The 23,809-nt window shown below is 42.6% G+C and overlaps 1 protein-coding gene across 1 annotated transcript in view; it reads right to left on the reverse strand.

Moving 5' to 3' along the window:
- Positions 1–725: 725 nt before the first annotated feature.
- Positions 726–23,809, reverse strand: part of ERC2 (ELKS/RAB6-interacting/CAST family member 2) — a 759,104-nt gene continuing 736,020 nt past the window's right edge. The window contains exons 14-15 of the mRNA XM_027121473.1: positions 15,818–15,952; positions 726–875 (exon numbers count right to left, since the gene is read on the reverse strand). Of these exons, the coding sequence (XP_026977274.1) occupies positions 726–875; positions 15,818–15,952 (285 nt within the window). The remainder of the gene's footprint in view (positions 876–15,817; positions 15,953–23,809) is intronic.

Raw genomic sequence — 23,809 nt, forward strand, 5'->3', positions numbered from 1 at the left:
CTCTCTGAAAAGTTCAATGCATGAAACATAATGCAAAACTCCACAGAAGCTCAATTGTCCAAAAACAACAGATATAATACCACTCATGAGACCTGCCAATATTAACATTTCTATTCTAAGTCGCTTAAAGAGCTACAGTTACCCATTCACCATTACTATGCCTCGATCCTTGTGTTTTCTTCAGAACTGCCATAGAAGAGAGTACAATCCATTAAATGGGCTTCTTAGAGATGACAGTTTCAGCTCCATGAAGATAAACAGTTTTATTTCCCTTATTCCTTGAGCAACATGTGATACAACCAGAAGGACGTGAGAGTCACACCACACTGGCATATCTGGTAAAAGCAAGCAGTTGGCTGAAAACCACGACTGCAGAATCGTGACAATTTCTGAGTCCACAATCATGCCTTAAAAAGTGTGGATAAATCCTAACGAGGGCATAGTTCACATTTTACATAACATAGAAACATTCGACTCGTGCTCAACCCAGCCCCAACAAGGCAGCACAATAATGTGGTTGCAGGGAGGGGGCGCAGGAAGGAGGGAGCTCTTGGGGGTGGTCACAAAACACAGAAGCAAACATAGGGCACACTCACGAACATCAGCAAACACAATTGAGCACACATACCATACCACACTAGAATGCAATTTTTAAAAGAAAAATGATATAAAAGATGGTTTCTCACCCCTCAAAACAAAACTGGAACTTTGGTTTACAGGCCCGGCTATGCCCATATGCCCTCCTCGTCATCCTGCGGCCGGCCCAGGGTAAGGAGGTGCACGGAGAGGAGGGGAACACCGGAATGAAAGAAGAGAAGGTTAGTTACACTGTGATGCACTACAAAGGCACACTGATCTTCACTTTGTTTTTTAATCTTAAAGAGCAAGGGAAAAAAAATCCACAGTAACTTAAGTGCCACATCACTGACTTGTCAAATACATAACTGAGTTTTGTATCTATGGCAACCCCTACACAAAAACATTCCACCCACCTAGCTCTGAGTCTGTGTCAAGATTGGATTAGAAGATTAAAATTAGTCTACATTAGCAGATGATTATTTTTTTGGAAAGCATGCAATCTGAATTGCATATGCCTAAGGAGTAGATTAAACCTTTTAAGTAAGCAGAGAAGTAATTATAGTAACCAAATACCCTTAATTTCCCTTAAGCTTCAAGTATCAATAAAGGCTGAAGAAGAATTAAAAAAAAAAAAAAACCTCCATCGACTTGGGTGGAACAAACTCCTGTAGCATGCGATAATTCACATTGGTTATTTCACAAAGGCTCCAACATGCTGTGATCTTCTTGATTTGTCAGGTTCTATTTTGCTCTCAGCATAAAAGAGGATGTGCCCGCCGTGGAATGATTATACATTTGCATGGAATGATTATACAATTGCAATCAAATAAGTTTCAAAGCAAAGAGAGTAAACTTTCAATTCAGTAAAATGCTTGTAGAAAGGAAGTTTTGTTTAACTTAAAATTGTGTCCAACTGTGGATAAATGGAAACTTATTTGGTCTGAATTCTTGTTGAAAACGTTTCCAGAATGGTTCAGGCCATTTTCCTCGCTTAGTGAAGAAGCCGATAGGTAGGGAAATTGAATCTTTGAAGACAGAAGTATATCGACCAACACAAGGTCCTGTTTTGAACAAGAATTCTCATCGTTTACTGCAAGGATAGAAACAAAGTGTAGAAAACTGAGTGGTTCATATCCTGGTCTCACACATAATTTGGGAGCTGTGTCTTTTAACAAGTCCCTGATGAAACCAGGTTTTCCCATGATTTGCTTTTTGTTTTGAAAACCTGGAACAGGAAAAACAATAACTCGGAACATTTTCACGTCATACGTATCCTTATTGCTTAAGTTGTTGTAATATTAGGTTGAATAGTATGAAAATGTCTATATTTGACCATTTTTGATCTAGAAAACAGCAATTTCATACAGTTCAACCTAATATTGCCGACAGGTCAAGGTAATTTTCATCTACTCAAGAATTTAAATCTGTGGTCTTTGAAATGAGTTTTCAGATAATGTCTTCCCTTTATATTTCTGTAAATTTTATTTTGTGCATTTAAAAATATTATTCTGATAAAAAGAGTTCACCAGACTGCCAAAAGGGTCTGTGGCCCACAAGGAATTAACAATGCCCCACTGATTTGAGTCAATCAAGTGATCTGCACAGAGTCTGAATTGAACAACTCAGTATGAATTTGTACTGACAGTTTGGATAGTAATATTCTGGCAAAAAATAAGGTACAATTGATCATCTTAGCTGGGTCTTCTCATGTGAAATTTACCTGTGTTTATTTATCACGACACAGTCTAGTAATTGCTCCCGGCAATAAACTTCCCTTTTCCCTACATAACTTGAGAAATATGGATTTTTACATTCATTAAACTTCCTCTCAGTTCCTGGAGAAAAGCAAAGTTGATGTCCTTTTTTATGCTAATTAAGAAGGAAAGTCTACAGCATGGGACCCTCAGGCATCCACAAATGGATTTCAAAGGGTCTAGCAACCCCTTGTAATTCAATGCAGAATGTTGTAGGTATGTGTGTAAGTATATTTCTCTGGATGGAGGTCCTAGCCTTCATGATAAGGTTCCTGACCCCCAAAGTCACGGCTACAGGAAAACTCCAGGCTCAGAGTCACGGAACAAAATAGAAGGTCTTCCCTAAAATGCAGCCCACAGCCCCTGCTGACTGCTTCTAAATGGCTGTAAAATCACTCTCCTTGCAGAGCAGTTTTGTATTTAAAACCCAACAGCATTTATAGATTCAGTTTGTTTCAAATCCATTCATAGATGTTTTAAATTTTAAAAAAGAAGAAAGAACCAGGAAAGAAAGCCATTGCCACCAAAATCTACCACTATTTTCTTAACAGTGAAATGTGGTCTAATGCAAATCACTTTTAGCAAATTAAATATATTAAAAAGTAGTAATTAATTATGATTGAAGCAGACAGGAGTTGTAGCTCGAAAATATACACTGCCAATATCACTACTGTGCCTCGTCCACCATAGGAATAAAAAGGAGCTCCCAGATGTCGAGGGTTATTAAAAGCCAGATGTTGAGATCGACATCTTATATGCTGGTGAATAAAATAAAGAAATATGACAGTCCAATATAAACTTTGCTAACATTTAACATGGCAGAAATGTGGATAAATTCCTTCAGTGAACTCAGAATATTATGCATTTCTTTCAAGGTTTTAGTTTCTAAAGTTTAAAGTTTTTAAAAGAAAATAGAAAGGGAAGTGGTGGCCATTTCTGGTCTCTCTAATCTTCAAAGCTTAAACATGAATTGACCCTAATCACCAAGTGATCTGGGTCAGAGTGAGTGTCCGCTTGGGGAATAAAAACAAAAATGCAGGAGCTAATCAGAGACGGAGCTCCAAGCATTTCCAAACGTTCGCAGCTGTTTGACTCCTGCACTGCCTGCATCTTTGTATGCAAATGTTAATTTGCTCGGGAAGCTTACTGCACAGAAATGTAAATCTGGGGACCAAAAAATAAGAAACAGATAAATGTCACTTGATCCCTAAGTTCATGCCAAGTTATTTAGAAATTCTTGGAGTTTTAAAATGTATCTATCAGGGCTGGGAGAGTCTGTTTCCTTCCCTTGTTTTTCTGTTTTCAAATCGACTTTGCAGTCGAGTTTCTGGATGTTGCCTGGTGTTTGCTCCCTTGTGTGTTCTCTGGGAGTGATTGCTATGCCAGGAGTTGCCAAAGTATCTGGCTGGGAAGAAAGCCTCTCTAGTCCATCCGTCATCCGCCTGCTTTTGTCCACAGCATCTGGGGATGGAACATCCAAGGTGGGCTGAAGCCCAGAGCATAGTGACCACAAAACACAGCAGGTATTGATGAGGGGAGAGGCTTAACTATCAAACAAACTCAAGATGTATCTATGGCTCCAGAGATGATATGAAGCCATGGTGGAAATCCTGCAGTCCCAGATGCTGTGCTCTAATAGGGTTCTCTAAATACTGAGATAAAACAAAATCCCTCACCGGATGGGCTGCTCACGGGGCTATGCTGATGACAAGATCTAAGGGCAAAGTGACTGAGTCATCACTGACAAGACAGGAGACCTGCCATTGTGGGGGACATTTATTAGCCCCAGCAAAGAAGGTCTGGGAAGGAACTCCATATTATGACACGATAAACGGCCCAGTGTAAACCTTTAATTGGTCTTTATTTTGAAGTATTAGATATAGCCAGCAGGCAAGCCCTGGCCCATCACAGGATTTTTTTTTTTTAAACATCTGCAATTTTCTTTGAGTTGATAGCTGGCTTTTTTCCTGAAATTGAAGGACTAGGTTCCTAATGGGGACCTTACTGTCACACTTGTCCTAGATGGAAATGAGAATGAAATTATGGAAGCATCACTTTCAAATCCGCCTACTGCCTCTGTAAAGAATTCAGCCAGCCGTCTCTGCAGGAAGTGCAACCTGGTCTCCTTGTGGAAAACGCAGGGAGACTGTCCTGGTTACTTACAGGGTGTGGCGTGGACAGTCACCAGACCCACCCCTACTCCTACTACAGTTCATGGCTTCTCTGACGCTTTCTGCAAACTTCAAGCCCCAGGACTCTGCAAACTTTGGCCACGCGAGCCACAAAGGCAGGACCATAGAGCAGGATTTATGATGTGCTCTGTGCCCGGGTTCGAGCAAAGCAGCTCCTCTTGGCATTTCCAAACTGCAGGCTTGGCCAGAATTGGCAAAAGAAAGCACGTGTAGAGGAAAGCAGTGGGCGTGAACCTGGCAACAAGGGTATTGAGCCTCAAGCCTCGAGCCTTGTCAGGGCACTAATGTGTTTTCTCCCAGGGTCAAGTCCAAAGCTTCCCTCTGGAAACCTCCCATTTGTGTCTTCCACCTCTCCTGCCTCCTAGAATGCTCAGCCCATAAATGGATGTCTCTGTTCAGGTGATAAGGTCAGGAATGGCTGGAAACTCTTACATGATTTGTATCTGTTACAGCCTGTGTGACCCATTTGCAGACAAGTTCTCCCAAAGGATAGAAAAGTCCTATCTAGATTCAGATAGCTGCTCTGTGCTCTGTATAAATATAAATGTTAATTTATTTCTGACCTGGGCTAGAAATCAGCCAGTGGGTATTAGCACCAGCTCCAGGTTAGAGAGAGTGTGATGGCTTTCCACGTTTCTTCACTAAGTCTCACCAAGACACAGTTATGGGGAGGCTCTTTGTGCAGACAAGGAAAGGCAGGCTCAGGGAGAAAGATGAGGTAGCTTGCTAAAGGACACCTGGCCAGGAGCTGTGGAGCCGGGATCAAATTTCAGCCTGTCTGACCACAAAGGTACACTGTCCTGACATGTGAACTTTGAAGCCACAGAAAGAAGCCTCACTTTGGCCCCAGAAAACATCTGATAGTTCTGCTTAGCTCAGCTCTGAAGTCCTTAGGACTCTGCACTGCCCTTTTGCAAGCTGTTGAAGGTCCTGGCTGGAGCTGGATGGTACAACTTAGGTGGGGTCTCTCTGGCTCTTGGAAGAAAGAGAACCTCACACGCACACAGCAGCTGTCCCTGATAGGGCAGAGCAGCACCCCAGCAAATTTCAAGGTCCCTGAGGGAAAGGCAGCACCTCCACTCCCTTCACACTGCCTCACAGCATATGTGGGAATTTAACATGTCTTTTCAAATGAGTAAGTATGTAAGGATAGGTCCTTGCTTTTCTGAATGACTCCACTCCACCGAGAGAGAAGGCCGCCTGGATTGCAGAGTTCCTTAGGGCTGCCAAGATCGCGTTTACTTGTTTCTCCCCAGAATGGCTCCGCCCCCTTCTCATTGTACTAGCGGCACCCCTGATCTGTTCTTCTAACCTGGGTTGGAGAGAGCTGAACGGCACTGGCTAAGGGGCAACGTGATGGGCGATATCCCATTTTAAAAGACATTTTAAAAATGATACCTTTGAAAAGATATCTTTTAAAAAGATATTTTAAAAGACACATGGGCTTGTTTCTCAAGGGAGAGGCAGAGGCTGCGAGCCGGTGCAGCCTGGTGGGTTTTCGGCAAGTCCACCTCACAGGGACCCCCTGAGGCAGGCAGCCACCTAAGCCTTCTTTGCCAAGCCATGGAGAATATTAGAGAAGCTTGTGGGGCATTCTCCTTCACTTCTAATGTGGCATCTTTCTCAATTTTTTGGACTATCATTATAGGGTGACTTGAAGAAACTAGTTTTCTATTTCCTTCAAGCACAAGTAATTCTAACAAACCAATCTCTAGCGCGTGGTGCCCGCTCTCCCAGCTGAAGATGGAAATGCTGGAAGGCTGTACTTTGGCCAACAATAGTTTTTTCGGAGCCCAAAGTCAACATCTGCTAAAAGCTGACCCACTGCCAGATAGCCGTAAAAAAGGGGTGGGGTGGAGACAGGCTTTATTTTCACTCCCTCATCCATCAGTCATTAACGCTTGGCTTTGTGAAACAGTGAAAAGTGTGTTTTTTAACAAGATTCTGGTTCTGCTGTTTCCTGGCTGGTGGGCAACCAACCCGCCTAGCCTCTTGACTTTTCACTTCCTCAGTTGCCTCAAAAAGAAGATGGGATCAGAAGACCCTGACACTTCATAGGGTTGCTGTGTGAATTAAACTGGAGAATGTAAATTAAACCACCTTGTAGACATTACAGACGTATACAAATATAACTGGGCACACCATCCCTGTTGGTAGCATTTGATAGTTTGTCACTATTATAACACATTATTTGATACTGCCCTAAGACCAAAGGCAAAAGGCTGTATGTAAAAAGGATGTGATAGTGTATTAAACTATCCGTAGTTATTTTAACATCTCTGGGCTGTTCAAAGCTAGGGTTTATTCAGTTCATTAGTATATAGATGCTGCAACAATTTTTAAAATGCTACTGTTCCATAAATAAGGTAGTTTTCAGAATCTGTGTGTGTGCAGTATATGTTTAAAGAATGTTTCCAATTCTCTTTTCTGTGGTTCCTTATCTCCTGAGTGCTGCAAGTGCCTGGGGTATGGAAGACCAACACGATCCTTATTACATCAGTTCAAGAAAAAAGGAGAAGCATCGGTGTTTAGCAATAGAAAATGGATTTCCCTGCTTCCAGACCTTTCAAGGTTGGCCACCCCCTTTCAAAGGGGGAGCTGAAGAGCTGCCTCTTAGACTAATGTGACTGGATTAAAGCAGCAAGTTGAAAAGGAATCAATGCTTCCATGTTGCCAAGATGAGTTACGTCTACAAGCTGGGGAGGGCAGACTGTGTCTGAAAACCCCTGCTGACTCCAAAGACGCTGCAACAAATCTCTTAATGAAACCCTAATACTGCAAACAAGGTTTAAAACTAAGAGGAATCAGGGAAAGGGGAGAAAAACAACTCTACCCGAAACAGAGTAAGACTGGAATCTTCAATAGGCTCAAATCGCCTTTGAGGAAAAATCCTTTTCTAAGAGGAGGATCCTGATGCATTAAGCAGCTCTGCCTTTTTCCCAGACATGAAGACCCTACCTGGCAGGGTTTATCAAATCGTGCCCTCATGTGCTTACATGTAAGGAATTAACATCACACCCAGATTAAAGAGCTTTGGCAATAACCTGCTCATCTGCAAAGCCAGCTGCCTGAGGGCTGCATCAGCCCCGCCCCCCTTCCTCTCCTGTGGCTGTAATGGTTGGGTGAGCACGTAACTGCTAGTAGAGGAAGGAGCAGTTAAATACCCTCCTCAACAGTTCGGACACTTGTCCTCATTTCCTTCTTTACCTGTGGCCTCACAGACAGCCATGACAGGGTCATTCCAGAGCTTCTGCTCTTAAAAACAAGCAAACAAATAAACTGCCACCTTTATTTCCCAATGGTGAGAAATCACATATTCCTCTGGTTCGTGTTTTAGTAGCTTTGGGGATTTTTGTTAGTCTTTGAGGGAGAAAGAAAAAAACGACATCTGAGCTATCTTTCTACTTCATGCACTTAAAGAAAAATCTGTTGAGTTTTAAATACAGCATCTTCCAATCTACTTGTGATAAAAGGAGCATCAGACAAGGGGCAAGTGAGCACAAGAAAAAAAAATTCGCAATTATGTGTGCTGAAGGATGTTAACTAAACTTATTCTGGTTATCATTTCATAATATAACCGAATATTGAATCATTATGTTGTATAACTAAAATGAATACAATGGTAAAGGTCAATTATATTTTGATTTTTGAAAATTAATTTATCGTTTACAAAAAGAAAAGAGGCAAGTGGCTCACAAGATTTAATTCAAACTGCATTCCAGGATATCTCTGACTCCAATTCTCAGAGGACTGGCCCAAGAGTGGGAACAGTTGAAATCTCTGAACCCTTATCCCATCCAATAAACATCAGCCCAACAAGAGGTTTCTTCATGGGTTTTTGAATTTGAAGGCTTCATCCCTACTTGAAGCCAAAACCCAAAGGCTTCTTCCAAGAGGTGGTCCATGAAATTAGATTTGCAATGCAAAAAACCTCTATCGTCTCTTGTTCAGTCAAGCTTCAGACATACTAGCTTGGATGGGAAACTGATATTAAAACCCTAAGACATGTAACTTTTCTTATTAGGTTACTGTCATGGGGAACAAAAATTTTTTTGTTCGTTCTGAAACTATAGTAAGTTCTGATATGTGGTAGTTAATTTTTCTTCTATGTAGGAAACATGAAAATGTATTTACATACACATACATATATGTATATACAATGTATATTCAAACACGCACTCAGGGGAAGTTAGGGAGAGAAATTTCTAGTTAAACATGATCTTGAGAAATTCTTCCATATGTGGAAAAGTCCTCAGTTCGTCTGACATATAGCTATACATACATATATACACACAGGACACTATGTATACATTTATCCCACATTCATTTAACCTCAAAACATAAAATAAATTCTTTTTTTTTTTCCTTCCCTAAGCAAAAGCTAGGAATAACAACTCCATATACAGAATCCATCTTCTGGGGGGCAATGGAGCAAGTTAAACCCCTCGTCTGTTTGTTAGAATTCAAAGGGCTGCACTTGGGCTAATCTGTTGGTGAAAGTGCAAGGAAAGCAGGGCATCAATCACAGAATCCCAACCAGCATTTCACAAAGAGGGCAAGTGGGGAATCCCAGGGCCTTGAGTCGGCTTTCTGAGAAGTAACAGGGCCCAGGGAGGAAATGCTGGGACTATTCCTTCTCTGGGGGGACAGTGAGACTCCAGCAACTCCTGTTAACCAAACATAAAGTTCAAGGCCCTGAGAGGAAGAGGAAGAGGAAGAAGAGAAAAGCAGGGGGGTGGGTGCGGTGACAAGACAGATCTGGGGCCAAGAAACACGAGGCTTGGAAATGTCACCTGCCTCCAGCCACACCTCCACGAGGACCCGACGGCTGGCAGTTCCCCTCCTATGCGAATGCTCTGCAGGACACTGGCTAATTCAATCTGGGAGCTCGGGAGTATGCAGCATGGACAGGGGTGGGAAGGACAGAGAGCAGGAACCTTGGCTTTATTTTCAGAACTAACTCTACCTTATGGCTTTTTTGCCTGAAAGAAGAGGGTAGAGGGGACGTGTTCTGAGACCAGAAATCTCAAAACCAACGTAGCGAGCGTTGCAGCCTCTTTGAAGAGAGCATAGGTGCAGTCAGCATGGCAAGAATCACTGGGATCATTTCATTATATCTTAAAATACGACCTGTATATCTCTCTCATGACCACTAGTTTGAAAAGAAAGCCAAATCTAGGTCTGGGTTCTCTGGTGAACAAGTTATTTGATGGCTTATGGGAAAATAACATGTGTCTCAAGCAGAATTCTACAGGAATTTTCAGCAGAAAACGAAAGTGGACATTCAGTGCTCTGACATGTGTCCAGTGGTACAAACTCATGTTTCAGCTGAGAGCGAACACATGCTGGGACCACACAGTAAACAGGAGCAACAGAGAATGGACCAAAGATCACTCTTTACATGTGCAGGCGGATTCTGGAAATTGCCGAGTGGAGTGGGTAATATTTAGGATTAGGGCAATCCAATTTCTAGGAATAGATTAGCAGAGGAGACACCCTAAAGCTGAGGATGCAAAATAGAGAACCCAGCTTCTGCCACAATCAGGTCACTATCTGAAAGTACTCCAATAGCCCTGGCTGCTGTGATGGCAGCCCTGGGCCAAGGGAAGCATCCTCTGCTCTGCTCTGCGGGCCTGACTTGTCCCAGGCCTTGTGTGTACAGAGGCTCATGAACGAGTAAGCAACAGAATGTGGGGCCTGGTAACACTGCCAAGGGCCCACTGTAACCCGGAGCAATTCCCCTCCTTCTCTGTGCCAGGCTCTCTACTCCTTGAGGATCTCACTCTTGTGACTCTAGGGACGTGGGAGAGTTGTAAGAGGCCACATTTTCTCTGGCACAGTGACAGCAGGAAGAGAGAAGAGTAAAAGGGCAAAGGGAAATGGGGGAGAAAGAAGTGAATGGTCACACACAGAAGAATGGAAATAATGTCGATGAAGGCTGGGGCAAATGGGAGGAGAACTGATGGGATGACGTTTTAACTCAAATTTGGAAAATAAAGCAAAATAAGAGAAAATCTGCTACAGTTGGACAGGAAAGGGAAAACACACATTTGCATTCTAGAGGAAATCAATATTGTAGCCATGCAACCATATTTAATACATGTGGTTGCATAAATATATCCAGGCTGACATCCAAGGAGGTTTGCCCCCAGGGTACAGCACTCAGAGACTCAGGCCCTTCTCTTGGGCCTGTTGATTTTCAGGTGTGTGACTCTGAAAAATTAACAGCCTCTCTAAGCTCCAGCGTCTTTATCTGTACAAGGGGGATACTCCCATCTGCCCTATTTCCCGAAGGTACTACAAGAACAAGTCATTCAACAGACATTTATCAAGTGCCTACTGTGCGCCAGACAAGTGTGCCTGTGCTTTGCAATACGTAACCAAGAGTATGAATATGACATAAGATACGGCCCCAAATTTCCTTAATCAATTTAATAAGTCTTATGCCTCCATGCTCCTGGACTCCGCAGCCCTCCTTTAGAAGTAAGATTTCTATAAGTAAAACGTGAAATTTAAATTTCAATTGGGATCTGAAAGTCTTCAAGGTGGTCAAAATGCCTTGATCTTTCCAACCCCTGTGAGTGAGAATTTCCATTCAAAGAAGGAGGGAGAGAGAGGAGAGGCAAGTTCTAGGCTTGGAAAGTGGCCATATATTCTGGGGTTTCCAGTCCAAAAAGAACGTTTACGTTTTTGCCAGTTAGGCCCCCACAAATTAGAATCAGAATGGCAGATGCTTTACCAAACGGAGGTGCATTTTGCACACAAAAAAGCAGTAAGATCCAGGTCCTTAAAGACCCAACATCCAACTCAAGACCGAAGGACAGAAGTGTGAGTCCTGGAAGCCAAAGGGCAGTCTGAACAAGCCTGGCATTTTGAGTTGGCTGAAGTGTGGTGTTCACCCTGACGCCACACTTTTCTTATCCATGGGGTTATTAGTCCATACCTGGGAGCCCCTGGAAGGAGATTAATGAAATATGACTGTGAAAAGCATACGATGCCTAGAAAAATAAGTAAAAAATCTTGGCATCATGGTAAGACAAAGAAAGACGCTACTTAAAGAAAATGACAGAAAGTGACAATGACAGGTACAGAGGGCATTTAGGAGAAGTTGCGTTTCCACTGAGCTTTTCTAAATCAGTCAGACTCGGTAACTTCAATAAAATAAAATCACGAATGAGTCTCCAGCATGTACTATTTATTCTTCGGTCTTAATTATTTCTCAAAGCTCACCAGTAGCTCGTGTCATGGGAAATATTTGTTGTCTGCCTCTGTGCCCGCTTCTTGGTTTGAAGGATTTCCTAAGGCATTACTGGTGTTTCTCTGAATGTTCGGCTTGAACATATTCAACGACTATGGCTGTCCTGGGGGTCACAGGCCACCAAATATTAACTGTTCCTTTCTTGGGTAGGGGGTCTAGGCTGTTGGACTGCCACACCCCACTGACTTCTCTTACATGTTCTCCATATTCTCTTCCCCTTATGACACTCACTTTCAATCTCTGAAGAGCCATGTATTTATGATTATCCTTATTTTCCTGGGTCCTCATTCTTGTAATGGTTCCCTTAATTCCAATCTATTGATTTTTTTGGTGGGATAACTCATTCTCAGATGTTAGAGTCTGAAGAAAAGTTATCCTAAGAAACGAACACTCTCATTTTCTGCTATGCAAAGCATAAGGAAAATTTGCCTTGAAACTTCACCTTCTGGTGAAAAACACTGATGGAAACTGGATCAGTCCTGTTTTAAACTGGGTAGTCTCTTTCTTCACCTGATACTCTGAGAACAGTATTTCTCAGAGCACAGATGTTACTAGAAAAGAAGAAGAAGAAAAAAGATTCCATGATCAAATAAATCTGGGAAATGCTGGGTTACATAAAATTGGAGAGCTTTCTTTCTTATATGGCTTTATAGATCCTTTGATCTGCTAATTGTACCAAGATTCTCCAAGATCGTGTTATAATACACAGCACTTTCCCAAAATTCTTTGCCCACCAAATCCTTATTTCAAGACTTTCCTCATGGGACTAATGTTCCAAACGTTACTTTGGGAAATCCCAGTCTAGACTTATAACCCTTGGATTCAGTTTCTCCCGAGAAAGCAAAATCATAGTAAAGGAGAGAGGGATAGGGAAGAAATGGAAAAAGAATCTAACTCTGCAAGTACCTGGCAATACTTAAGTTGAATTTCCTAAGGAAAAATTAGTTTCTCTGGAAAAGTAGAAAAGTGGCTGATTTTTTATATTTCTTCATTTTCACATGTATCTGACCTTTTAATAAAGCTCAAAAGGCAATGTCAACATTTTGTAGCCCCTCTTCTAGAAGATACAGATGGTCAGCCTCATGGCCACAGGAAGGTCAGGGCTGGAAGATTCATGGGAAGGGAATCAGGAATCCCTGGAAGAGACCTTTCCCCTTTAAGTCAGTTCAATTAACATCAAGAGTGTTTAATTTAAATCTCATCCAAATCAATCCATTATTCAGACTCTAATGTTGTCACATACTGATATGAAGCTGTCACTTTCTCCAAAGAAGTAGTTCCACTCCATACATACTAATATATATACTTACACAATTACGTGTAGCTTTTACAATCAACGGGGAAAGACTTCCCAGCCATTCAATAACTGTTACAGTCTGGGACTTACTTAGATTTATAACAATGCACATATTGATAGATGAGTTGGTGAATATGAATCTCAAAATCCCGTACAGGGGAAGGCATCACTGTCCAAGACCTGGAATACCTAGTCAGAAAGGGCAACCAGCCCAGGGGATCTTGCCATCTCCATCACTGGAGTCAACCTATTCCTACCAGGGCTCCTAACTTAAGCCTCCTTCTCTGATTGAAAAAGTGCACCAAGGGAACTTTACAGCCTAGCTGACTCCAGTTTAAAACCACAAAGCTATCCTTCTGATTAAGGGTATTTCACTTTCACAGTGAACCCCACTGCAGTTCCTAAGTCATGGGCCCCCTAATTAAGTTAAAACTACCTGTTATCTGTCTGGTTCTGATTGACAAGATCCTGAGCAGAACTGAATGAGACATCAGACTTTTGCTCTAAACCAGACAGCAAACCCCTCGAATACAGGGGTATTATCCATCATCCTCTTCCCCAAGCCCAGCAAAGTGGCCGGCGTGGAACATGTGCTCCAAGTATCGGCTGAAGAAGCAACGACCCAGCAGCAGGACTCTAGTCGGTTGAGGACCCCCTCCTCTCAGGGCCTGGATTTTTCATCTGTAGAAGAGGATGAGGCTCTCTGCCTCTATGTTCATGGTTTGCTTAGAGTAGTTACTGACATGGAGAATGTGAAAGCGGAGTATCATCACCACCTTCCTAACAGTGCCAATGAGAAATGCGTACCAGAGGTCCTGACCACGTGTGTTAGTCAGACATTCCTCAAGGAATGCTAATTCTTCTGTGGAGGGCACCACCCCTGAGCAATTATTTCTGCCCCATGACAACCTCTAGTGTCTGTAGACAAACTTAAGAGGGTCAACCGAACAGGCAAGTACTCTAGTCTAATAATTAAAGATCTCTGGAAAGGTATCCGGAGACTAACTTTTGTAAAAAATATCACTCACAAGGAAGGTAAATTTGAACTGGTGCCGTGTTTCTAGCAGGACACATTAGTGTATGTGTCTCCGTGATGAAACAAGACGGTTATCTCAGCAGGTTCTTGTGCAAACCACTTCCCCAATTTGCCTCCAAACCTTCTTTCCGTCCCTATAGTGCTCTGTGTTCCTGTTTCTCTGGGGGAAATTCCAGGATGGCCTTCTAGCACCAATAAAGCCTTGCACTTACACCTCATGGCAGAAGGTCAAGGAGCAAAGGGCAGGGATCAAGAGTGAGAATGAATTAGTTAGCAGGATGCCAGGTATACTGGGGCAGGTGAGTGTGGGGAGGTGGTGGTGGCTGTGAGGGATGAGAACTGAATAAATAAAACCAAATCAGACCCAAACCACAGACATATGAGATAATGACATAAAATTAATCTCTCTCTCCATTTTGCTGATCTCCAAACTGAGAACCATTTTTGAGAGCTAATGACATAAACCAGTGCCTTTCTGCACTTGGCTTCAGAAACTAAGATGTCCTACGTGGACATCTTCTCCAGGGTTGAGGTCTCTGAGGGCAAATGTTTCCCAGTACGAGGATAGGGCCAAGCTGGGGGCGGGGAGCCCTCCGACTGGAGCTACCTCACTGCACAGCTCCAGGGGGTATATTTTATGTTGTGTACTATATAAATGATGCCCCCTGGAGTTGTACTACTGGGAAAACACCTTGGAGACTTGGAATCTTAACTTCTCCTATGGGATGGAGTGACATGAGGTAAAAAGGAAACAGAGCCACCTGAAAAAAAATTTTAGGAGTACAATAAGCACCCCTTCCTCCAACAAACAGGTAAACCCCTCCTCACACAGGTAATTCAAATAAGCCCTTCCCTCACATATTTAGAAATATAGAACAAAGGCATTCACACTTACCCAGATGATTCCATTCCATTACCTATGACCCCATCCCTCTTAAAATTTATTGTATACGTTAAACTACTTTAAAAAAAGGTCATGGTACAATAAAGGAGGAATTACTGTCAATATTGATTATATTATCCTGCTAGTTTGCATTTCATTTCATAATTTCCACAAAATTTACCTTCAAGAGTGTTAATGCTAAACATAAATAGTTTTTGCATGTGGTGGGTGAGCGTGAATATCGCTGAAAACCACAGGAGGGCTGTGCTTTTGTCAATCCATCTCTTCACTTCTTTACTTAGTTAAGGGAGAAGATAGGGTCCAAATCAAATAAACTGGACCCCTCGACTTCACTGGCTAAAATGAAGCAAAACTGATTTCTTTTCATGTTATTTTACCCCACTTTTAATTTGCATCACTAAGGAACTTTCTAGGACTGTTCTCACCAAACTCAAGGCTTCTCTGATTGCCAAGCTCATGGAAACAAAGTGCTTTCTCTTAAAACTCTGAAACAGACATTCCAAAGTAAGCCACCATTAGATACTGAGCCAGCAACAGACTACATATCTATGAAAGAAGAAAGGAGAGGAGGAAAGAAAATGCATAACATAAACAAGAACAGACAAAACCTTAAAGAGGAAGGAGAAAGGAAAACATTTAGATTCCTTGAGTGATGGAAATAAATACCAAAGCTATTAGTTTCAGTTCAAAGAACGTATCACTTTATGCTGTTTATTATTTCTTGAGGATTATTTATTTTATCTTAGAATATCCAAAGGGTAAAAGGGGCCTTGGAGGTAAGCGGCAATGAAACTGACCTGGTCAGGAGAGGGCCTGTGATTGGAATGTTGCGACCTCCCAGGAGATCGGTGGTGGTGGTGATGGTGGTGGTGGTGGTAGTGGTGGTGGTCCTCATCATAGTTGTCCGCCATCAGCTTCATTCTGTTCTGGGTCTGCACAGAACAAAAACCAGGGAAGATTCCGTCAGGAGCTAGAAGACCAGCCAAAGAGACTCAGGGCATAATTACAGCACCTATAGGGCTCCCTTTGTTCCTTTTTTAGGAACAGTTCTCATTTTTAGTTACACTGAAACTTAACAAAGAATGCACCATGCCATGAGCTTTGGCGAAAGAGGTTTTGTCACATCCTTGAAGCCCCTATGTTGCTGGATCTCCATTCAGAGCCATAAGTGTACTTCCCCCACGAGATTTAAAAGGCAATAAATGGACACATACTAAAGTGCTTTGTTTTATGTTATCAAGCGATCACAGAGGTCCGGAGTAAGCCTGCAACCACATATCATCAATGGTCACATCCGACACTCTAGAGCAAGCAAGAGAGGGAAGCCCTGGATGAAAAGATGGAAAAGGGCTGGATGGAGACACAGAACTATAGACAAACAGTGGCCTTGCAAGACAAGGCCGAGAAATCCACTTAAAAGCTGCCGAATGCAAAAATACTGGTGGGGATGGTTTGTTACCATGATGACTTCCAGGGAAAGGGCACTCGATGGACATTTTAACTGATATTGTTCTTTGAAGAAATTAAGCAAAAAAAAAGCGAAGTTGATGGAGAAGAGCTTTACTCCCTGTTATGTTTGTCACATGAGACAACTAGGTGTCAGAGTTAAACCCCAAGGGCCATAGAATTGTACTGTTTTATTATGTAGGGCAAGAAAGAGACCAACGGATCAATCGACCTAACAGGGTCACAGAATCTAGAAAACTGCCTAAAGACCATGGAAAAAGGCAGATAAAAATATCCAGCTGGGAAAGCCAGGAAATGTAGGACTACAAGTGTGGGTTTGGAGATAAGGCCGTCTGGGCTCAAGTGTTGCTCCACCGCTTTGCCGGTTCCGTGGTCTCCTGAGAGTTAACTATTTCTGTGCCCCAATTTCCTCAACTTCAAAATGGGAGTAATAGTACCCCCTTCCCTGCGGTTGTTCTAAGGAGAAAATGATGCGATGGACTTCAAGTCAGTCCAGGCTCTGGCACGTAATGGGCTTGAAATAAAAGTCATGCTGTTATTACTATTACTGTTGCTGTTGTTTACTGGAAGACACTTCTCCTTCTTAATACATGTGGTTTCCTTTGCCTGTGACACCTCCCCCAGCCACCTTCCCTTGCTTCTAACTTCTGTCTCTGGCCTTTTCCTGACCCCACCCTTGAGAGCAGGTGACGTGTGCCTCCTACTTACCACCCCTCTCTAACCACCGATTTATCTGTCCATTTGTCAGTAAACTTGAGGCTGTTTCTTTCATCTGCCTCTCTCCAGAATCTAACACGGGGCCAAGCAGATGTAGATAACATTATGCATGCTGTTGCAACCAGTGACTGAAAGAAAGAAGGGGCCATAATTCTGAAGGGCGCTGCCATTCTAGAGGCGAGCTGCATGACTGTCCTTAGCCAGGGAAGGTCACTAAGAGTTGAGAACATCTCATGAGTTGCCATAACAATACCACTGGTGGCTCATGACACCAAGCCATCAGCACTTTAAGAGAGCTGGAAGTCAGAGGCTGGCAGAGCCCCCAGCCAGCTGGAATGTTACTACGTAATATAAATAATACTCTGATAATAATTCTGGACCTAGCAGTCTACTCTTATAGTATTTTTCATGTATGATCTTAACTTAACCTCAAAACTTTCCTGGGAGGAATTATTACTATCTTCATTTATAGCTAGGAAATCAAGGCACAGATTTCAGCCCCCAGAGGCTCTTTCTTGACATAGAACACGGAGATTTTCCGGGCCTTCCAATTCTCAATCACTAGGCTTTTCTCTTAGCCGTGTTGCTAGCAAAAAAAGGCAACAGCCGAACAGGTAGACGTAGCTTTCTCATAAATGTTTTGGAAACACCTCACGTCGCAATTCTATGTGACAGAGGATGTCTCATGATTTACTCACTCCATTTTTTAAAAATGTGTACGGTATTTGAAAGGCCCCAGAGTGGACGTAAAAACATGCGTGTATGTGGATAAAAACAATAAAAGTAGTGGGAAAGAGCCACCTAAAAATCGAATTAAAATATCTCAGGCAACCGTTGGCAGCTGACAGCATTTCCATCCTTCACTTGTCCACTTAAAGTGTCAGAAGACCCAATGGACAAGTTACATCTTATGAGAAACAGCAGGTCAGTGGAGCTGTTGCCGACCAAGTGCTGAGATTCCCCTATCCGGGAATCTCTTATACACGAGATTGTGAAATTCAGCGTTTACACCTAAAATTCCAGTAGTGTCAGGAGCCTATACTTTTGAACTCATGAACTAATAAATCTGGAATTGTTTCTTCTAATAGAATTCTAGAAGTCTGAAGGGAGCTGTAAGATCTGCTGTGGTCAAGAAGGAAGGGACTCGCCCAAGAATGAACGATGAAGCCTAAATGAACAAACAATAACTCTGCTATTGTAAACATCATAATGCCCTTATCCTTTGGGGAAGCTCCTGTGATTTTATGAGATTATTTTCTTACCAGCGACAAGCTTAAAGCTCCCTACCTTGGAACTGTATCCCATAAAAGAATGTACAAGCTAGACAAGATGCTATATGCAGTCCTAAATGTGTCTGCTGAAATGAGGTGTTGGAGAATAGGCATGTCATGGGATAAAGACTGTAAATGAATGATGTCATCTTTCCAATTTGGTGCTGAAATATAAATAAACCACGTTGTTCATGTGAATACCAGATCTGGGGGAAATGTACACAGAGCCATCGTGAGCGGAAGAGGCTTCTTTTGATTAGTCTGGGCTGGAAGAGAAGAGTGTGAAATGGAGATGAAAAATGAGAGTTTAGCCTGATATTTTAGACCGTTTTTATTTATCTTGCTTGTAGCACGTCCCCTAAACTATGACCGATTTCTTACAGGCTGGTGGCTAGTTTTCCCTTCCGTAGAAAAGTTTGACCAAATCCTGCCCATTTGACTGTGAAATTGGAAATGGATCTCTTAAAAAGTTTTTTCAATCTACACCACCTATCCTCAGCTCCACACAATTATATTGGTTTCCTAACACACCAAGAATGGTCTAGAAGGATAGAAAGCCATGAATAACATTCCCTAAAGGTGGATGGAAGAAAAACTGCAGAAAATTTAAAGAAGGATTGGAACAAGGATACTATTCGTTCAAATATTTCCAGACACGTTTACCAGGTGATGGTTCACATCCCTGTGGCCATCAGAGATATACAAGGTGCCCACCACAAAGCCTTAGACAGCAAATCCTCGGGGCAGTCATAACTGAAATCCCGGGAAAGCTAATATAGAGTTGGAACTAGATAGCTTTCCACAGCTCTGCACTTGGCAACTCATGGCCTCATTTAGTAATTCACTGAAGCCCATTTTTATTTCCTTTTCAGGGTTTACCAAACTGCTGACCTGACACGTTCGCCCTGGCTAACTGTGTTATATTGGTTTTACTGTATTATGTCATGACTGCTGAGACAAATCTCATCAGATTTCATTTTCTACTTCCTCTTTCTTCCAGGCGCCACCTTATTGCTCTGGGGCAATAGGTTCCTAACGGTTCTCCTGCTACACTCTTGCCTCGCACTGAACACAATCTGTAGTCAAGAGTGACATCAGACCTCTGTTACGACCTGGCTTTAGATTCCTCAGAGGCTCCCCACTGCCCTCAGGAAAGAGCCCCGTCTCCTCCGTAGCTTATGAAGCTCTTGTGAGGTAACTGCTGTTCACCTCTCGGCTGCCTATCCTCCCCTCCCTGACCTGGGACAGGCTGATCTCTGGTCCTGTCATGCCTTTTATTCTCTCCCCCTTTACCTGGGTTATACTCATTAGTTCTTCTGGTCTTAGCTTCAACACCATCACCTCCAGAACCACTTTCCGTAAGTCCACCTCAGAAGGATTAAGTGCCCCTCTACTGCCTCTCCCAGAATGCTGTACCCACGCCCACGCGCTTCCATCATAGCACTTATGTCAATGCATGGTAAGTAGTCACGTGTTTTCTGGGCTTTCTCTGTCACTAGGTTGAAATTCTCTTGAGGGAAGCACTAGGTGTGAATTACCCTTGGACTCACCACCTAGCACAGAGTCTGGTATATAAGTAGCAAGTAAGTGTGTGTGGAATAAATGTGTAAATGTACGAAGGAATGAATAGGCCACTTTGGAACAGATGAAAGGAAAAAATACACAATTAGCATCTATGACGAGCCAGGTGAGTATGTAACTCTTCATGTGATAGTTTAACCTTCCCTGTTGTCCATCTGATTTTGGTGGTGGTCGTTCTCGGGAGTGAGGGAGCAGGCTAAATGTATAGTTTCGGAGCTGTTACAAAAGTCAAATTGTTCTTGTTTGAGAAATATTCTGTTCTTGAATAAAGTGGACCTACTGAAGTACTCCCTGTCTTTGGGTACTTACATCATTCAGAATAAAGAGTGTGGGAGTGTTATGGGGTTCATTTCCTTCCTATCATCTAGCGTTTGGAAGAACAGGAATCTTTATAGAATACTTCCATTAGCACCCAAAGTCAACCATGGAAAACTGAAACTGTATCCATTAACTGAAATCCCTGATGAACACCATCTGTGAAAAGGTGTCATATACTCCATCTCTCTTGACATTTCTGAAGAGTTTATCCAAGGAGCTCTTGAAACAAAATGAAAATCCTCAATTGACTAGAAACAGACTCAATAGCTTAACAGCAATATGTAGCCATAAAAGTGTAACATTAAAACTGCCTTGAAAATATTTTAGCAAGGTGGCAATAATGAACTATGCTTTGATCAGTCATCTGGATCAAGTTAACAATAAAACCTTCATGACTATGGTTTAAATAAGAAAAAATATATAATAAGATTTGTTGCTATGGGATATGGAGATAATACTATACAATAGCAATTACACTTTCTTCTCTCTCTTTCTCCCTCTTTCCTGCCAGGGAAATCCGAAAGAGTCCAGAACTCTTCTACTGGTCATGTTTCTGTGAAGTTAGAGCAAGGTCAACAGTTCTTGTCTCTGAGTTAAAGATGAAAAAACCAGACAACAACTGAACAGTGAAAAGGAGAGGGATTTCCTGAACATCCACCAGGCCCACACGGCAATGAATCATAACTGAGTGGGGTCTGGGTTCCAAAGCTTGGGTCACTCTTGCAGGACAAAATGAAGCAGGAGGGTGAAGAAACTATTAGGGGAATATGCTGCATTAGGGAACCTTATGGGAGTGAGTAAGAGTCACTGAAGGGCGTCTGCCTTCTACTGTGGACATTGCACAGAAATTCATTCAACACTCACCAAACTCCTGCAACCATAAAGACTAAAACAATTATGTGCCAGGCTAAGGGTCTGAGCAGAATGCAGTCATTGAATCCTGAGATAGCTATTCTTATGAGCTGTCTTTTACAATTGAGGAAACCAAGCCCATGATCACTCAGCTAGTGAGCAGAAGAACAGGACTTAAACCCAGGTTTCTGACTCCAGAGTCCTACGGTAGTGTATGAAGGGTAAGGTCACAGGCCAGATGCATGCAACAAAGCAAAGATAAATATATGAGGAATTAGAGGATGGACTATAACACAACATGAGAAGAAAAACAAGGAGAAAGGCTTGGTTTACATGCGTGTCTGGAGGCAGGGGAAATCCCCTCTAGCTAAGGGCTGTGACATCAATAAGGCTCCATAGGTCAGATGACCCTTGAGCCAAGATTTGAAAGTTGGTGTGGACATGGCTAGAAGGAAGAGTGGACTGGGGAGATTCCATGGTAAACTCACTCTCTAATCGCCATGAGAGGAAAAACAGGTCAATGAGGGGAACTGGAACCCAAAACATCGTGCGTGCGTGCGTGCGTGCGTGTGTGTGTGTGTCTGTGTGTGTGTGTGTGTGTTGGGGTGGTGCTTTCCTCATTCCTTTATTGGATGTGGGGAGAGCAGGAGAAATATTTGAGATGATAATTCCTATCTTATTTCTCAGAATTTACCAGCTTGGGGCATTTGGGAAAGAAGTTAGGAAGAGCCATAGCCATATGCTCACACATGTCAAACTATGGCATCTCTGGGAAAACGAGCCAGGCTCTGGACACCTCTGTATTTACAAATATCTACACAATCTACTGCTGCAGCATCAGTCCTGCCTTGAAAACTGCTCTGACCTCTTCCGACCCATTCAGCTCATCAGTCCTTCCTCCCATCCATCTGCAGCCAAACAGGACATTGACGAGACTCTTCCCCCCAACTGTGCTGAAGCCCTTTTCCCTTAGTCCTTATTTATAGACAGAACGTTAGTAGTCACCATGGCCGGTGTGGCTGCTATTTCTGTACCTACTCATTAAGTACCCTTATTTTATTTTATTTTTAATTGTTATAGGGAAGTCAGTGCCCCTCCCATACCCTCTTGTTCCACCCTGGAGGTCACCTGTAGATTGAATGGGCAGTCCTGGATGTGCTGTTATCTTCCCACCTCAAGCCCCTGCACCTCTCTCTGCATGAGGTCTTTCTCTGATCACAGGGGCAAGTTTCGCCAGGGAACAGGGCAGACAGAAGAGTTGGGCAGTTCATGCCCTTAGAAAACCCCTCAATCTATGAGGGAGGGACGTGATGGAAAATTAACCAGCACCCCCAATCCCTTAGTGGGATCATACTATGGTGTGTTCCGGAATCTCTCAGTAGGTCCCCAGCAGGGTGCAGCCCTGGTTGAATACATTGGGAAACTACCCATTAATACATGTTTATCTGCCTTTCACGTCCCTGTATCACTTCTCACCATGCTTCTTGGGATCACCTCCCAAATAAACTACCTGCACCAAATCCCTGTCTCTGGGTCTGTTTTTATGGGAATCTCAGCAACAGTCTAAGATCTGCACAGGACTAACATTTCTGTGACTACCAGGCCTTTTCATGGACAGTTCTGAGATTTCTCATTACCTAGGGAGTTAGATCTCTCAACTTTCTTAGGCAAGTAACAGAGGCCTAGCACTAACACTGTTGCTGCCAAACATTCACTCTGTGACTCAAACTGAATCACTTTTCCATGAGCCTCAGTTCCTGTATCTATAAAATGGGCAAGAGAGGAAAGAATGTTTTAGCATGAACCAAACTCCACATGAATAGATGTTGATCTGTTCTCCTTCCTTACTGTACTTTTTTGGTAGCTTTTCTTTTCTTTTCTTTTCCCTTCTAAAAGCAAGGGAGGGAGATTATTCTGATAAAGTACTTCCTGCTGTCACCTTAGGAACCTGAGGAATTCCCCAAAGGGTTATGGGCAGCAATTATAGCCGAGAATATCAACAACTCTGTTCCGCTATCACCACCTCTGTTCTATCACCCAGTGCAGTCCATGGGGGCAGAATTATTTACAGAGAAAGAGTTCTATGTACTTTTCTAATGATGTAGAGATTAGTATCCTTAATAGTAGCAGAAGGAAGGCTGGCACTGTGAGACAGAGCCTCCCGTGAATATCAGTGATAATAACTAGGCTTTCCTAGCCCTTGCTGTGTGCCAAGCACAGCACTTTGCTGTTGTCATCTCTTCTAGTCAGTCACACCAATGCTCTGATGTAGGTTGCCGGGGAGGGGTATATTCAAAATCTTTAATAGCTGCTATCACAGGGGCAGAAGCCCATAAGAACCAAGAGCAACTCAAATGCATATGACCTTACTATCAGCCCTACTAGAGGCTGCTATTATCCCCACTTTACAGATAAAGAAACTGAGGCTTACCAGTATGACAGCTCTATTTGCCTTCTTTGCTACAATATTGTGAGCTGAGATTGTGGGATAAGTTTGAGAAAAACGCCTTTGTAATGCATGGGTAAAAAGGGAAAGTCAAAGTAAAATAAATAATAGCAGTGGTAGTATTTAGAAAGAAAGAA

Source organism: Aethalodelphis obliquidens, unplaced genomic scaffold (assembly GCF_003676395.1).
Source record: "Aethalodelphis obliquidens isolate GAN/ISIS:26980383/991018 unplaced genomic scaffold, ASM367639v1 scaffold22, whole genome shotgun sequence".
NCBI classification, from domain to species: Eukaryota; Metazoa; Chordata; class Mammalia; order Artiodactyla; family Delphinidae; genus Aethalodelphis; species Aethalodelphis obliquidens.